At 37.5% G+C, this 13480-nt stretch overlaps 1 protein-coding gene across 2 annotated transcripts in view; it reads left to right on the top strand.

Annotated features, from left to right (window-relative positions):
• LOC106523434 (glucocorticoid receptor) overlaps positions 1–13480 on the top strand; it is a 77800-nt gene that overhangs the window by 48274 nt on the left and 16046 nt on the right. For both annotated transcript variants that reach the window (XM_014016850.1, XM_014016849.1), the window contains 3 exons: positions 4474–4590; positions 7148–7417; positions 12903–13047. In XM_014016850.1, coding sequence (XP_013872304.1) covers positions 4474–4590; positions 7148–7417; positions 12903–13047 — 532 coding nt within the window. The remainder of the gene's footprint in view (positions 1–4473; positions 4591–7147; positions 7418–12902; positions 13048–13480) is intronic.

Raw genomic sequence — 13480 nt, 5'->3', positions numbered from 1 at the left:
GGACATCAGCGGTTTGTTCTTGTTAGACTTTAAGATTATATCGCTTGGAAAACAAAACAGAAAACCCATCTATTTTCACCTTCGGCAATTTGAAGTCAGGTTATTGGTTGATAATAAAATGAGTTTGCTGTTCTTTAGATTTTACTTCATAATTAATTGCTAAAAGCTTTTATCCTTGTGTTAATAAAAAACAAGACCTAGTTGAATGTTTTGTGACTTATCAAATGAAAATAGCACATTTCTTTTAGCAGCCACGGTACATGAGATGGTTGTCGGATGAAGTTTCTTGTAACGTTTGATGAAATTAAGGGCCTTGATCGGGTTTGGAAATACACAGAGCTAAGCACTAACTCTTCACTCTACTAAGAAAGATGTTTGATAAATCCAGTGCTGATTGGTGTTGAACTCTAGCAGATAATGCTGGATAAGAGACTCAGCTCACACTGTTGACACAACAGATGGCTGTTTACGTTGTTGCTGTTTATAATGGCGTCCTGTTATATCAGCGATGACTGTAAATGACAACCCCAGTGCTGTCACCACTCTCTACACACTGAGCTCCAATCTGTCTGGAATATGAAGATTTTGGTGTTTCAAATCTGATTCAGACTGAAATTTCAAAAATACTATTAGCATGTATCACTGTTAAAAAAAAATGTTTGCTTCACTTTGACTCCAGACTGCATTTAGCTGCAGACACTGTTGCTGCAGGATAAAGCATCATTAAGCTGAGCTAATCATTTGCTTTATGTCCCAGATTCAGTGTTTCCTGGTGATCCGGTCATTAAGGCTGCAGTGCTAGGCTGAGTGTTCACAGTTAAAATAACTTAGCATGTGAAATTATACAGACAATTAAAACCTCAGCATTCCTTTAAAGGGGACGTATCATGTAAAATGCGCTTTTTTAGCCATGAAATGCATTTTGTTGTGTACTTGGAGTATGTAGAAGTGCAAGAAATGTTTATATTCTGTTTGGGTCATATTTTTTCAACCATGTGACATTTTCTGTGCTATAATAGTTGCGACAGAACTTATAAATAAGGCCTGGGCTTACCAACTACAATTTCCTCATCTCCATTCTCCTCTGGTTCTAGGTCAGACTCTGGCTCCAACATGTAAGGCTGGATGAACAAGTCTCCCCTTGTTGACATATTTTCATTAATTTGTAAATAAAACGTTTCTGTGCTGCTATATCATAAACCCTGCTATCAAACTACAGTGAACCATTCTGGAAGGGGGTGGGGGTGTAAAGTGCCTCATTTGAATTTAAAGAGACAGCCTCAAAACGAGATGATCTGAGACGCACCTGAGAAAAGGAGTGAAAGAGGGGATTGTGGAGTTACAATAAGGAGGATTTCAGACCAAAACATTGCAGTTCCACTTTATATAGACCCCAACTTAATAATTTAAATGTGAAAAAGGATTTAAAAGCAGGATATGTCTCCTTTTAAGAAGTTAATTTATCTGGTGTCTTTCATGCTAGTTTTAAACTATGATTGAGTAGCACTTTGKATCAAATCTCACAATATCTGAACCAGCAACCTCTGATCTTATCTTCTCTAACCTCTGCTCCATCACTCCCTCTAATACTAATCTATTAACACAACAAATTTGAGCTCACTACCAATAGTTATATACAATTTTGTAATGACCAAGATTGATTGGCTTTGGTTGCCATCTTAAATTGGATCAACTCTAAAGGTTAAGATGTGTACATCCAATAATTATTTTCTCTGAACTTTTTTAAAACATGAACTATGAGTTYACAACATATTTTGCTAACATCACAGACAAAAAAAAAACCCTACTCAAGGACACACAAACACAGACCAAAACAATATTTTCTGCCTTTCATCTTTCATAATCTGGCAATAATTAAACCGTCTGACTCACCGTTATAGAGGAAACTGCTCACCACTGTTTTCAGGACATTTTGTATGAACATTGTGTGCACATCTGAAAAGTAGCCCATGTAACATTAATATTTTTTTCACATTTTTCTTATTTATTAGTCATTATGTAACCAGGAAAATCCCATTGATATCACAGATCTCTTTTGCAAGGGTGTCCTTAGCCTGAAGGCCTTGAAACCGCAAATAAAATAAAATGAAAAACTCTAGATAGTGGTAAGTGTTTTAGAATTGTACAGAATAAAAAAATAACTATTTGCCGTGGCTTTAAGAGCTGGAAAAGCCACAAACATAACATAAATGTATTTTGTTTTGAAACATTACCTGAGCTATGACCTACTGTATGTTCCTCTCTGTACTTCTTCTTGGTCCTACCTCTGTTTTACAGAGCTAATGTGCCTCGTATTATTTTGAGAACAAACTCGTAGTATTTTTGTAGCCTTCCCATATGGCATAGGGGCTAATCTGGATGGCTAGATGGCCAGACTTTCTTCACCTATTATACCGATAAGAATGAAAAACAGAGGCGTAGGGCCAAGGTGGCCAAGGAAAGTAATTGAAGCTTGGGCCGTAGAATCAAAGCTTTGTCAAAGGATTAGTCAGCCAAGAGAATTTTAAGGTGAAGTTAAAATGGCGGCATGTGATTGCAAAAGGTTTAGAGACTGCAGTTTGCCAATTCTACCTGGTCTACAAGTGTAGAGGGGAACAGCATTCTATCATGCTGCTTTTGCTGTTTATTGCAAATATGTTTAGATTCCCATCTGTTTTTTGTAAATGGTAATGTGGAGTATGCTATATTATTATATTATTATTATGTGTTAGGTGTGATGCAGCACAGGTTACCTTTCTGTTGGGTAACTAGCAAATGACTTGGAAGTCCAGAAAAACTGGTTTCCACTTCTGGCGGCATTGTTTGTGGTTTCACAGTCTGTTTTTGTATTCCTTGCTTTCCTACGCGCCATGTTTTTTTTTCCTCTCAGAGTATTCTTTTCAGGAACGTCTAATCTTTGCAAACACACAATGTGTCAAAAGTACAAAAACTGAATGTAAGGCCTTTTGAGGTAAAGCAAAACAACCTAACGTTGACTTCCTGCTTAGTGATTGTTAACTTCCAGGATCTGGTGGATCAAAAACAAAACAAAAAAATGTCAGGCCTTGTGTTTTTACGGAATTTCACAATCTCAGCAGCTATTGTTCGGTTTATTTTTAGGTTAGTGATTTATGCTAGAGTTGACTAGAGCCATGCAGGACAGCTTTCACACTAGAAGTTTCATAGATGAATGTGGGGCGCGCTCGGATACATTCAGTCTTTATTTGATTGTGTTGCACGTGAACTCACAAGAATCTGAGGGATAAGATTCACGTGATGCTCCTCAGCCTCTGTCACTGAAGTGCTGATGTCAAACATAAAACAGTGAATCACTGTGACTGAGGTTGATTTTTCTTAAACAAACTACAGGCTGCAAAATGCACCATATGTTCCACTCTAGTTTTTCAAAGCATCAAAACTCTTTGTGTATAAAATATATTGTAAATTACGTTAGGTAAAAGTTGTACTTGTTGCGGTTTTGAGGACGATTCCAATTTTCAGCCTTTTTACAAGTATAAACGTTTACATTTTCTCTAAAATTTCACCATGTTACAGAGCTTTTTCTATCATTACAAATCACTAAATATTATATTTTAAGCTCCTAAACATTTTTGTCGGGTTTATTTGCATATCAAAATAAAACAGTAGCAGCTGAATATCAGTTTTGGCTCTATAATCGTTTTTACCTACATGTTTTTGTCTTGTAAACTTAAATCAAGAAATTTCTTTTAAGAAGCCTATTGCTTGTACTACTTCTAACTATTTTTAAATCACCTTACAAATATAATAGTTTTCATTACTCAGTAAAGACTTTACCCAGAGACACAGATTAGCCAATTTAATATGTTGCTTTCAAAAGCTGGAAAGAACGATTTAGTGTTTGAGCAGCAAACTGTTAATCTGGTCAAACAAAATCATATGATTCAGGTCACTAGTCGATTGATGGACATGTCCTAAATATCACCAGGTGATTGCAATTAATGTATTCCTTCTTCACAATCAAGGGAGATTTCTTTACTTAATTCCTTCCTTCTGGTGACAAATCTGTTAGTGCTTCCTTTCCACATTAACTTAATTCTAATCACATGCAGTTCTGGTTTATTTATCTATGTCCTTGTTGACTATGGCACAATGCTTGTGTATTAAAAGATAGAAGGATCTGATTTAAAAAAATATATAGGTCATTCAGAAAGTAGCACATGGCCACAATAGGAATGTGGAAAATGCCATGTAGACGAGCTCAAGGAGCTTTGAAMACAATCAATGTGCCAGGTAGTACAAGTGTTGACTTGAGAGCGAAGCTGTCAACACCACAGGGATGCCACRAGCTTGTGTAGGCTTTACTGTAAAATCAACTGGTGGTGAGTGTGGTTCTACAGACTGCCCAACGTAATCCTCCTCAAACCTTCTTAGCCCGCTAATTTGTCTCCTTTGTCCCTCCTCCTCTTCCTCCTTTCTCCTTGTGTTTTACAGGTCAGCACAATTACCTGTGTGCAGGAAGAAACGATTGCATCATCGATAAGATCCGCAGGAAGAACTGTCCGGCATGCCGCTTCAGGAAATGTCTTCAAGCAGGAATGAATTTGGATGGTAAACAGTCTGACCGAGCACCAAAATCAGGCCAAACCACATTCAAATGCTGCCAGCACTTAGTCACTGCTCACACTGCAATTAGACTGTATTTCTTTCCCAAAAGTAAGAGTCCTCTCATGTGTTGGGTGAAATCACCACATGGACTTAAAATCATTTCAGTGAAAGACATGAGCCTTAATCCAAGCTTGACTAAAAAAAGGAATCCAGAGGATTATAGGGAGGAATCGTTTCACTCAGCCTTCACCTTCCACACCCACATTGTTAAAGGCACAAGTCCAAGAGCAAGTGGACAGTTTACACATTAAACGCATTCCTCTGAAACATAAACACAGAGTTTGCCAAGTGATTTGCAAAAACACTTTGAATCGATTGGCTTTGCTAACCTGAACAACAAATTGCTTTCAGTTTGTCACCATATTACATTTAATACATGCATGAACTTTATCCCTTTGATCAAAAGTATTTACCCATTTATTGGGAAAGAAAAGTGAGATTTTGTTCAAAAAAACAATCCRAACATAGTAGCTGTTTTGTAGGAAGGTGCAACCCTTCTTTTACGTAATTAGTCATGATGTGTAACATGTAATAACTGGAAGTGAAGACAGTTTGTCATTACACCCACTGCCACAAATTGAAACTTAAACAGTACAGAGAAATGCTGACACCCTTTGCGAGTCAGGGCTTCTCTAAGTTGAAATTTCATTTGAATCCTTTAGGACTAAATGAATTTGGATACTCAAACTTAACCATCCAGCTTATCAGTGTAACAACATGATGGCAACATATTGAAAAGACAACAAAATTAGGTTTATGGTATCTTGTAATTAATGTCACCCAAAATAAATTTAAGTGGAATTTCCTATTTAAATCTGTGGGTTTGGATTAAAATCCATTGAAATGAGCAAATGAGCTTAACTTCTGCATTAAACAAATGTTTAAAAACTTGTCTACTTTTGGAAAGCTATTATCCAAAATTTGAAATGACCACTTTACCTTGTATGACTTTTACATCACTGTCAACATCCTCTTTATTGCTTCCTTTAATAATTTTGAGCGTAGAGTCCAACACAGGCCTGTTTTTTTTACTCTTCTGCCAAAAAGTGTGTGTATGCATTATGAATGTGCTCTGCCGGGGGAAATGAGAGTGCATTTTCTTCCTCACACTCACTGAGATGGTTTTCACTGCTTAGTCCAATGCTCCAATTTTAGATGAAGTGGTACTTGGTTCTCCTTTTCGTCTTCATGGGATAAATCGTTGGGTCACAGTGGAGTGGTTGTGCTCTAACAGGGTTAAAGAGGATGGACCTGGGAATCTGCACACAGAGAAATACAACAGTTTGGGTTCTTTAAAGTTGGTTGTTTTCTTTAATAAGCTTCCTCAGGGGTGATAAATTGCCACTAGTTTGCACAATTTATTGTTGAGTGGAGGTTCATGAGGAAAGTGCAGCGTTTGTTGGACAGAGAGYGAGAGAGGCAGGAAGACAAAGTGGGATATGATGGACACTGGCGCTTTGGCAGGCAGGCCTCAAACTGAAAGGCTCATTGTTGCCATAGAAACATCAGGAAAGGAAATTAAWAAAGGTAGAGAGTGGGAAAAGCATGTTAGTTTATTTTATGGTAACCTCTCCACAGCTGATGTTTTTCTAGTTAGTTATAAAAATTGTCCAAATGATGCTGAGATGATGTGTAGAGCAAGAACTACAGTGTGGGTGGAGACAAAACAAAAAATGTTAATAAAAGGTTTCTTATAATTAGATTTGTTTATAAATATATAATGTAGATGTACTCTGGGAAAAGGGCAGTAATAATAAACGTTATAACCCAAACCCCTGTCCCCTGTTCATTAATCCCCCAATAACCTATAATGTTTCATCCAGCTGGAGTCACGGTCCTGAGCAGTCCTTTCTCACTCATATCAGTCCACCTGCAATGTGGCCTTGGTCCGTCGATCTCCTAGTGGATCCTGTTCGTGACGCCAATATTGTTGTGGAAATCTTTATTTTACCTAGACARAAACRCAAGATACAAGAAGAAAAAGTACTSCGTGAGTGGTCAGCAAGATTTATTGCAATTGCAAGACACACATCATGTCACACTGGGCAGTGGTACAAAATGTGTGAAATGAGGCAGTCTCAAATACACTCATTTATACAGCTTGTGTTATCCAAACAGACAAAACTGGGCCAAGAAAAGAATTATGTTTGATAAACAGCAACAAGAATGATTACTTCTAAAGAGATATTGTCCTGATCTTAAAACACTTTSTCTGAGAGAAAACAGAAGATAAAGAGTAAAACCATAAAACAATGACATTTTAAAGTAAACAAAAGAGGTCACTGACTCTTGGCCTGAGAAGAAATGTAGGACTTTAAGGGATAATTTATTTTTCCAAGATAAAGGTCTTTGCTGAATTGTTAAAATGTTTTTTCTTTTATGATTCAGTGTTACTAGAGCAAGCAAGTTAGTTGTAAWAAACGTTTTTAAAATGCATGAGTCTTTATATATGCTTCTGTCATGTTCCCTCCCTTCATTGCGTTTCTGTCCTTCTCCACAGCAAGGAAAAACAAGAAGCTACACAAAGTTAGACCTCAGCGGCCCCCCGGGCCACCAGAGCCYGTTAACTTGCCCATTCCAGTCATACCGAAGAACCTGCCCCAGCTGGTGCCCACCATGCTGTCCGTTCTAAAGGCCATCGAACCAGAGATCATCTACTCGGGCTACGACAGCACGCTGCCGGACACCTCGTCACGCCTCATGAGCACCCTCAACAGGCTAGGGGGTCAGCAGGTCATCTCGGCAGTCAAGTGGGCCAAGTCATTGCCAGGTACCAAGAACTTCTTCATCTTTTGTTTGGGTTTGGATTCACCGGGCTCCTCGAGCAAAGTGTGTCCCACCAACCAGACACCAAATGGGTTTCACTRTTTATGGGGAACCAAGACGCCTACTTTTCTGTGTGCTACATTTACAGACAAATTGTTCACAAAACTGTTGCTTCTTCTTGATAGTCACCTGAGCATTAAATGTCAGGAGTCCTGTCACGATAACAAATTTTGCTGGATGATAAATAGCCTCTATGCYACGGACTTCCRATTCTAACACTTCMGCATTCTTTAGCCCCTCACCGGTCTTCCGTTTCGCAGGCAACACAGTGTTAGCAAAAGATTTTTTCACTCAACAAYGACTGTTAATGATCTCCACAGTACAGAATTAGCAGCATGTACCAACATTAACTCAGGAGACGTACAGGTCCAGCCAAGTGGAAAAATAATCACTCCAAAGTGGATTAAAGTCATAAAAACAAAGGAAAGACGTTTGTGTTTGTGGTTCCAGAATTTAGCCTTTTTTTRCCGGTGTTGGTGCTCGTTTTGTCTACGCTGTAATATACACTCTAACAAGTTTTTATTTTTGCATAGAACTCATGATAAAGTTGCCTAAAATAATTTCATACTCTGTATAAAACAAACGCACACACACCTACATTTGTACTTGCTGCTGTGTTAGCTTCCTCCTAGCTGTCCTCTGGGGGAGGTCTTTCCTCTCTCGGTCTTGGCGGTAAAAGGGGATAAATGTAAATTTCCCTTTTGTAACCTCCGTCTTCTCATTTCTGATGCTGGCTCTTGAATATCCTCAGGTTAGAAATGCAGATTACAAACGCGAGCKTGATCTTTTATAGCTAAGTTTTCCCTGCYATGATCCACTGCTGTCACCTCCTCATCAAGAGGAAAATGAAGAAAAACTAACTACTCTATACCTGCTGGTTAGTTGACACAACGGCACACAACAGAACTCACATTTTATACCAGTAGCTCACAGATGCTTTAACTTTTGTGACTTTTTCACGGACTTGTCCTAACAGCTTACGCTAAAAACAAAGGCAGTAAGAAGGAAGTGGAAGAGAGGTGCGGGGTTGGAATTTTAAWGGAAATACGTCATCAATGGCCGTGGCATATAGGCTATTRTTTCAATTTATTGCGATAAATGATAATATATTTTGGAGACCATTTTAAGCTACTTTAATGACAATAGGTAAAACAACACATAACAGCTACTGAAGCTGTAAAATCACTACCCACCTCTATCCAAGCCAGTGCAATTTATTATTTATGCATCTTCCTTTGGATTCTTAAAATAACTGCGGCCACCGTCACGCCGTTTACGAAATTTACGTAGAGCAAAAGAAACAACTCTTGGCAAACACCAAGTTGAGCATGGTGCCCTGTGGGCGTCCTGAGGCGTCACCAGCTGAAAGAAGGCATCGGAAAAAAACAAAGATGGTCCTCTAGTTGAACATCTGTTCATAGGGMTCTCGTGTTAAAAAGGTTACGAGACCATGCGCCGGCCAAATACCTGATGCGAGAGRTCACTCCTCCTACGATAAGGAGTAGAGAAGAGGGAGACGGGTAGAAAACAGACAAGCAGSCRAATGAAAATTAACAACCTCATTTAAATTTATTGACCACATTTTTATTTATCATGTGATTCATGGATTTATTGCGATCAGCAACTAGGAACACTGATGCCAAGTTGTCATCTTTCCGTGCAGTGGTGCAACTTAACCTTTACAATTGTGCATAAATTATAACACTATTAATCTAGAAGCAGATGTTATAATTCAGAAAGTCCAAGTGTGTGTTTCAGAAATTGGATGAGTTGTCAGGTCATTCCTACAGTCGGGAACATGACTTTAGAGGGGCTTTCCAGGCGTTGTGACTGCTGTCTCTAGCTGAATAAATGCAGAAGGAATGGCCTAGTTGAGTTTTATCATTTAGCTAATTAAATCCAGTTTAGGCTGGTAGCCAATTTGTTCTGTAAATTGATTTAGACTGTAGAAGTTGTACTTTTAAAAATGKCTCCACTTTGCATCACAGACAGATGTTCAGCATCCATGTAATAAAATGTGTGACCTCTCGAACAGCTGAATCTGTAATTAGATGGAGGCGTGGTGTAATTGTGGCTCGAGAAAGAGCAGCTCATTGAAGGAACTAAGCTCCCCCGAAGTACTTTGATGTTAAAAAGGTCTCGACTGGGTTTATTTTCTGTTTGGGGTTGTAAATATGATCTTTTGAGGCACATTATGCTGCTTTTCTTTTTGAGGATTTAATTTCTTAGGCTTTTTATGAAATCTATGAGACGTGCTTTGGAAAAAATTTCTCATGAAGATAGAAAATCTCTCACTTTCAACCGCTGCTTTACACTACTTTTCCATGTGGCCAGTTGTAAAGCATGAAAAGAGGTAATTTGACTTCACTCCACCCCTCTCKTTTAAAGAATCAGCTACAGTGCACAACAAGATACTTAGTCTTGTTGTGAGTAATGTGTTGCAAAACAGCATCACAGAAACAAATGTTGAAGAAGCATAACTTCCAGCTCTTGGATTCACATCATGTTTTTTCTATATCATATAGTCTCTTGATATTTGTTTGGATTTTAAGAAGAATTTGTGTTGCTTTTATTGGCAAAAGTTCAACATTTATTTACGTGTTGTTGGAGACATTGATGCCACTTCTCTTGAGAGGAATACATTTCTAACTACGAATAAAAAAAATTTAGAGCATTTTTAACTTTGGTTCAGTTTTTARCTGCTGATGAGTAGGAAAAATACAATACTTTCTACCTTAGATGTAAAATAAATGCAGCATCATTTAAATTTAAAGCAGGGTGGAGATAAAACTGAGGCCAGTTACCACTGATAGAAGTAGAACCTGCTTTCCYTGTTTTAATGTAGGTGACTCACTTAATGAGATGTTTCCAAAACCCTGTCAACCCTGATTTGGCACGATTGTGCTTCTTTGAAAGTTTGAGGTTAGTAGAGGTTCCACAAGTCCAAAGAAATGCTTTTAAGTTACCTCCATAATACTTCCTTGTTTCACATCTTAAAGTTGCTGACACAATAAACCACACAAACTTTTTATAATAAAAAAAGGTTTGATTGATAATATTGCATTAATAGAGTTATTATTTAAAGTGCTGATATGTCCACTCTAGAGGTGTTTAGGGACAAAACCTAAACAAAGCTACTCAGGTTTTAGTTCGTAAATTTTATTATTTAAAAAAATGATTATGTTGCAAACTTTAAGAAATAAAAAATAAACCATGTCAGGGATGAACATTGGTGCTTTTCCGCTTTGTAAAAACAGAAATGGAAAGAGTTTGGAACCTGTCGAACGACTGGTCATGAGGAAGAGAGCGCGTGACTCCATAATCACTCCAAGTATTTTATGTGTAAATTTAAGATTATACTCCCCACTGAAAGCTTTATGTCAAACCATAACAGATTGTCTTTTAACTTCTATTCCAGCGACATTCCAAGACATAAATCTGGCCTCACATCTTCTTGCCTGTGTGTTTATAGAGTCTGTAGGTGGCAGAATGAAGAAATGACCTTAAAAGGGGAAGCRGGGTCTCTTGTGTAACATGACATAGTTTAAAGCAAATGTTATGTGAAAAGACTTGAAAAAAAACGGCTTTTGTCATTTTAATGGACTGAAAAAGACTAAGCTGCAATATAAATCAATTTAAACATTAAAGTGGTTAGGCTGGTCCTTTTATATACATTATGTACTGTAWATATGACCCATCACATTGAAACAAGGATTCAGTCTAAAATTTCTGTTTGGTGAAATAGGCAGATATAGTGTTTAGATTAAAATGCTTGCAAAAATTACATTTTGTCAAAATATAACAAATAAATTGTGTTATCATTGTATCATTTCAATGAACTGTCTGAAATATTATCCTTAAAAAATTTTTGAAGCACTTTTTTGAGCATTAGCAACCAAAAACCCGATTATGAGGAAAAACGCTTTAAAATGTTGAGATTTTCGCTTTAAGCTATCAAAGCTTTTGTTTCTTTCCAGCTGGGAAATCTCAATATTCAAATACTATTTTGAGGTTTCTTTTTTTTCAAATGACATAAAAAATCCTCGTTACAATTACATAAAATTAGAATTTAGACCAAATATTTCTGTATTATTGTAACCAACAAGACAAATTAAATAATAGCTCTGGATCTACTAATGATATCAGGATGATCTAAGTATCACAATGTAGCTTTTAAAGCCAGGAATATGAAAATATGATTAAGTCATACTGAAGAAATTTGACTTAATCCTCATTTCGATGTTATGGGTCACATTTATGACATGATAGTTATAGTAATATCTGTGTAGAGGAATAAAATGACCAAAATCAAAAATAAGTACATGTGTAAATGTCACTATGAACAATATAAGCAAATAAATGCACCTGAAATGAGATTTAGAACTWTTTTAGGAAGCCATGATACTTGATAAATAATGCCAGAGCTCCATTATCCCTAAAGAAGATGTTTGTTTTGTTTAGCATTTTTTAATCCATGAGCCTGGCCAAAACAAAAACGTTCCCAACAAAAAAAAAGGTAATCCCAAAGTTTCTCAATGGACTCTGTGGAGCCAATCCATGTGTGAAAATRATGTCTCATTCTCCCTGAACCACTCTTTCACAATAAGAGCCCCATGAATCCCGGTAATGTCATCTTGGAATATGGCCATGTCATCAGGGAAGAAACAATCCATTGATAGAATAACCTGGTCATCCAGTATATTCAGGTCAGCTGACCTCATTCTTTGAGCACAGACTGCTGCTGAACCTAGACCTGACCACCTGCAGCAACCCTACATCATAGACATTAGTTAAACCCAGGTGGCAGGTTGTTTTATTTATTTATTTTTTCGTATATTTATAATTTGATTCATTATCCAGAGCTGTAGCACTAAATGGATTAGTATGCCATTCTTTTTTTAGGTGTTTTCTGGTCAGTCACAACACATTGAATCTGTAAACTTGTTTTTAAACTCCCTRCAGTCGACCTTTTTGCAAACCAGGCGGACACTAAAATAAAATCGACCCTGGCGGCAGACAGAGCAGCTGCTTTGCTCTGACATGGAGATGTTGCTTTGAGCTGCTGCTGATCACCGTTAAAAACAACAACCCATCAGACTCTGGCAGATCAGTAGCACTATTCCAGACAGCTTAACCAGAATCACTGCTTGTTGTTTCAAAAACTGTATTATCTAATATTTGTTTTCGGTCAGTGTAACTAATGAATACAAATTAGTCTCCATCATTCATGGAACAATCTGTGAGCTGGAGCAAATATTTTCTAAATTTTTTAACCTACTTGGCATCTAAACAACACAKCCGTGTTGAAACTGTGAMAAAGATTTTTATGCACATTTTGAAATCAATGTCGTTGTTTTTTTTGTTTGTAAATTCCCTTTTTTTTCTATCTGTTTTTGTGTCTAACCAGTTTTTTTTCTTCCCCCTCTCAGGTTTCCGTAGCCTCCACCTTGATGACCAAATGACATTGCTGCAGTGCTCCTGGCTGTTCCTCATGTCCTTCAGTCTTGGTTGGAGGTCCTACGAGCAGTGCAACGGCAAGATGCTCTGCTTTGCCCCAGATCTTGTCATAAACAAGTGCGTACCCATCTGTTCTATTATTCTTTTTTTGTTTATTTATCTACCTATCTATCATTATTTATCCAGACAAGTCCCGTTGAGATCACAGATCTCTTTTTCAAGGGAGGCTTGGGCCTAAAGCAACCTATTGTGCATGTTTTTGAGTTGTGGGGGAACCGTGGATCAAATCCTGGATGTTCTTGTTGTGAGGCGTCGGTGCTAACCACTGATCCATCGCGCTAAACCATGGTTTCTTCAGCAAAACATTTTATCTGATAGATGTTTGCTCTGTTTCACTTCACATGACCCAATACCTAAAGAGAAATGGGATTAAATTGAGAATTTTCATTCAAACAGTTTGGTAAATATTATTGGAAGAACAAAAGGCTTCATGTAAAAAATAATAGTGAGTGAGTGAGTGAATAAGTAAGTGAATAAGTAAGTGAATAAG

This window comes from Austrofundulus limnaeus, unplaced genomic scaffold (genome assembly GCF_001266775.1).
Source record: "Austrofundulus limnaeus strain Quisiro unplaced genomic scaffold, Austrofundulus_limnaeus-1.0 Scaffold156, whole genome shotgun sequence".
NCBI lineage: Eukaryota > Metazoa > Chordata > Actinopteri > Cyprinodontiformes > Rivulidae > Austrofundulus > Austrofundulus limnaeus.
The sequence above is the reverse complement of the archived record's forward strand: the minus strand, read 5'-3'. Positions and strand labels throughout refer to the sequence as shown.